This window comes from Neltuma alba, unplaced genomic scaffold (genome assembly GCF_004799145.2).
Source record: "Neltuma alba isolate B1F8T4 unplaced genomic scaffold, ASM479914v2 tig00005631_pilon, whole genome shotgun sequence".
Lineage (NCBI taxonomy): Eukaryota > Viridiplantae > Streptophyta > Magnoliopsida > Fabales > Fabaceae > Neltuma > Neltuma alba.
This window is the reverse complement of record NW_021634180.1, coordinates 1-3,664: the sequence shown is the minus strand read 5'-3', so window position 1 is coordinate 3,664 and position 3,664 is coordinate 1. Positions and strand designations below refer to the sequence as shown.

At 35.7% G+C, this 3,664-nt stretch overlaps 1 protein-coding gene across 1 annotated transcript; it reads right to left on the bottom strand.

Annotated features, from left to right (window-relative positions):
- Positions 1 to 3,048: 3,048 nt before the first annotated feature.
- LOC114748188 (protein SHORT INTERNODES-like) lies at positions 3,049 to 3,410 on the bottom strand (the record flags this gene model as incomplete). Its single annotated transcript, XM_028936543.1, has 1 exon — positions 3,049 to 3,410. A coding segment is annotated over one exon (362 nt), but the record flags the coding sequence as incomplete, so codon positions are not given.
- Positions 3,411 to 3,664: the final 254 nt, after the last annotated feature.

The following is a 3,664-nucleotide window of genomic DNA, read 5'->3' as shown; positions in this document are numbered from 1 at the left end:
AGGGGAAGTGGAGCTCCCAAGGCATTCTGCCGCTAGATATGGCGGGACGAAGATATGATTTTCCCGCCAGAAAATTTGGGCCGACTTTGTTTGAATGTGGGCTTTGAATATGTAATAGTTAGAGGCCGGAGAACGGCCCGCGTCCGTGTTATGGACCGGTTGAAACGTGACATCATAAAGCGGATAAATGAAAACGGATACAATTTCTGATTTAGTGACTTACATTTCACACTTATTCTGACCCAAAATTTCTGATTTAGTATATGGACAAAAAAGGAAAGAAAAAAATTCTAATTTATTGGAGGATTTTCTTGAACAATCATTTAGTTTTTAATGCTACCAACCAATTCAAATTTAATATCTCGCCTTTATATATTAAAATTATTTATGTCTCAAGTTCTACGCAAATATCCCATACACAATTATTTTTTATAAACAAAGAAAATTCGAATTAGGCAATTAGCACTACAGCAACTGAGTCATCGACACGCGCTTTAGGAGTTACCTTCGCTGCTCTTTCCTTTTCTTCTGCAGCTTTGCTTCTGTAAACGCAATGTTCTAGACACGAATCCAATATACCATCTGGGCGACCAAATTTTATGTATTGTGCACATAATTTGGAATAGTAAGCCCTGTTATATACTACCTCCGGTTCTAATTATAAGAGCTAGTTGACTTATTTGAGGAGATTAGAAAAAGAAGTTAAGTTAGTTATTTGTCATAAATAGATATTGTCTTTCCTAAAATATCCTTGCTAATCAAGTGTATTAGTCAGAACTATCATTATTAGAAGGACTATCTTTTAAAAAAATACATAAATATTAGAGACAAAGTGGATTGTAGTCTTATATTTAGGATCAAAATAAAAGTCAAACAAGGTCCTATATTAAAGACCGAAGGTAGTATCATATAGCGATATTTATTGATTTTTTGTTGTTGGCCAAAGTGATATTTATTGAATCCCTTTTTTTTTTTTTGGCCTGCCAGCGATATTTATTGAATCTACTATAATATTGACATATATCAGCAAGCGTACTGTAAAAGAAGTGGTAGTGTGATTCCAAATGGATGCATTTATGGGGTGTATAAGTATTATAAGGATGGCCCGCAAGGCTTAAATTTGGTATGCAGGGCTCCACCTGTTGAAGTAAAATTGGGGATATATTCCTAATAATAAGCCTCTGTGTCATAATTGAAAGGGCATCAATCAATTCCTTGAAGCAAAGTGTGAGTCCATCTTTTCCGTTAAAAGCTATGAGAGCGCACACAGGTTATGTGCTGCTTTACCATAAAAGCTAACTTCAACTCATTCCCCACTTAGATGCTTAACCTCTCATTACCTTTTTCTCTTTTTCCAGCTGTTTTTTTAATGCATGTTTATTAATCTTGTGTGGCTCCCCCTACCTCCTCATGAAACTATATCTTTTATCCATCATGTCTGTTCATGCATTCCATTAAAATGTGCAGCTTTCTTTTTTATGGTCTTATTCCAATAAGTTGTTAATTTTTCATGCGAAACATGAATCTGGTATAAATAGGATGGTTCGGCGTGCTTTCCCAGAAGGCTAAACATAAGAGATGCCATGTTTCCTTTTTCTCATGTTTTGAAGCATAGAACTGATCAAGATTCTAAATCTCTGCGTACGTCCATTGTTTTAAACTTTCTGGTGTCATGTTTACTGGCCATTCATCTTTAAGCAAGCTAGTTAGGTTCGAAGAATACTTGGCTCTTCAAACAGAATATTAACTTCTAGCCATGTGATTTATGATTATATGTCGTCGTTGAGGCACCTGGAAACTCTTTAGGGTTTGAGGTATATATAGACACGACGCGAACCGATCGAAGTGATACAGAACTGATTATTTAAAACTACTTAATCATTAATTAGTGTGTCACTGCTTTTGCTTGTTAGTAAGCTGCGAAAGTACGCACCATGAAATTAAAGGATGGGGACAGATAAAAAGGGACACGAAGTTCGGTAAGAACATCATGATCATGATATGACTAGAACCTAAGAAGGCAAACTGCGAAACCTCCACATTGTATAGGGACGTAAATGCTAAACTTTTCTGTAAAAGAAAATCCAGAAAAATAAAAGAAACGAGCGTACATAAAATGAGTTATTACAAGACTTTAAAATAAACTACTGCTCATACTTTTATACGATACACTGTTATTTTGCAATGGATTATATATATAATTGCATATCCTTTTAATTATTTGGTAATCTCTCACACACAACTAAGGAAAGTCCATTGGTTAAACTGGTCATACATATCTGGGCGAAGCTCCTGTAATCTCAGACGTAGTCATGAGGTAGAATCTTTGAAGAATGAAGATCAACGTTGATATACTCTCCTCTAAGGTTGTAAAATGTTTCAGCCAGTAATTTGAACTTGAGCTATATATCCCGACTATATCATCTCACTCACAGAACAAAATTCACGTAATAAATCTATAAATTGATTAAATTCTCGACTTTCACCAGTAAAATCCATGAAAGATATTTAAAGACATATATGGTCTGAGTTTAGTGAAGAAACATCCTCCCATATACGAGTATATACATATATATAGTTAGATATAGCTACAGCCTGCTGGCAGATCGCATCAATTAATGAGCAAAAACAATTGTTAATGCCTCTAAAAGAAGGGAGCTAAATCAACTATGTAAATCACCCACCAATTATTAAATACTCTATGGTCTCGTTTAATATGAAGCATTGAAAATGAGTGATAGGAATTATGATTACAATTGAAAAAAAAAATATTAGAAAAGTCTTTAGCATGAGTGATTGCTTGTTCTATGGAATTAAGCAAACCCATAAAAGTAGGATTGGGGAATATCATTTCTCCTCATGGTATTCCTCAATTTCACACACATGAATTTGTTTAATCCTATGTAACAAATAATCTCTTATACTAAATACTATGTTTTCAATTTCTATCCCTCATTTTTAATGATTCTTGCCAAATAGTACCTATAATTAATGCCCTGTCTCTCTCTCTCTTGTGGCTTGAGTTGAGAGAAAATAAGATGAAACTAATTACGGTTGGGGGTTGGAGAAATAAGGCATAGAAGGTGGTAGGGGAAAAGGGTATGTTGGATGAAAGATAGAGTCACGAGCAGAAGAAGATGATAATGGAGGAGCCATTGTTGCGGCATCAATATTATGGGTCGTCTGTGTTGCTACGTTGATTAGATTGTTATGCTGAAGAAGAGGGACTGAGGAAGTCTGAGCAAGAGAAGGGCCTTGATCATGAAGAAGACCGCAAAACACATGCCCTCCAATCCTCACCGACGCATGGTACGCTAATTCATTCACCCAGTCATCATTTGATCGCACTCGTACGCATCGAAACGTCGCCGTCATGCTCACCAAACCTGGAAACTTCAACTCCTTTTTATCTGAAACAAACTACACACAATTCAAGATTCATGGCATACAATTTCTTAGGTTATATTAATCGTTAATTATCAACCCAGAACTAGATTTCTGAGTCCAGTATAGGTGCAGGCTGAGTCTATTTTCTGGGTCTTACTGAAGCAGAACTGAGAAATATGGGTTTGAATTAATCTAGTTGCAGCCAAATTAATGAGCCAGAGTAGAGGAAGTGATGAATAGTGAGAAATAAGGAGTTAATTAGGGCAAACCTGCTGGA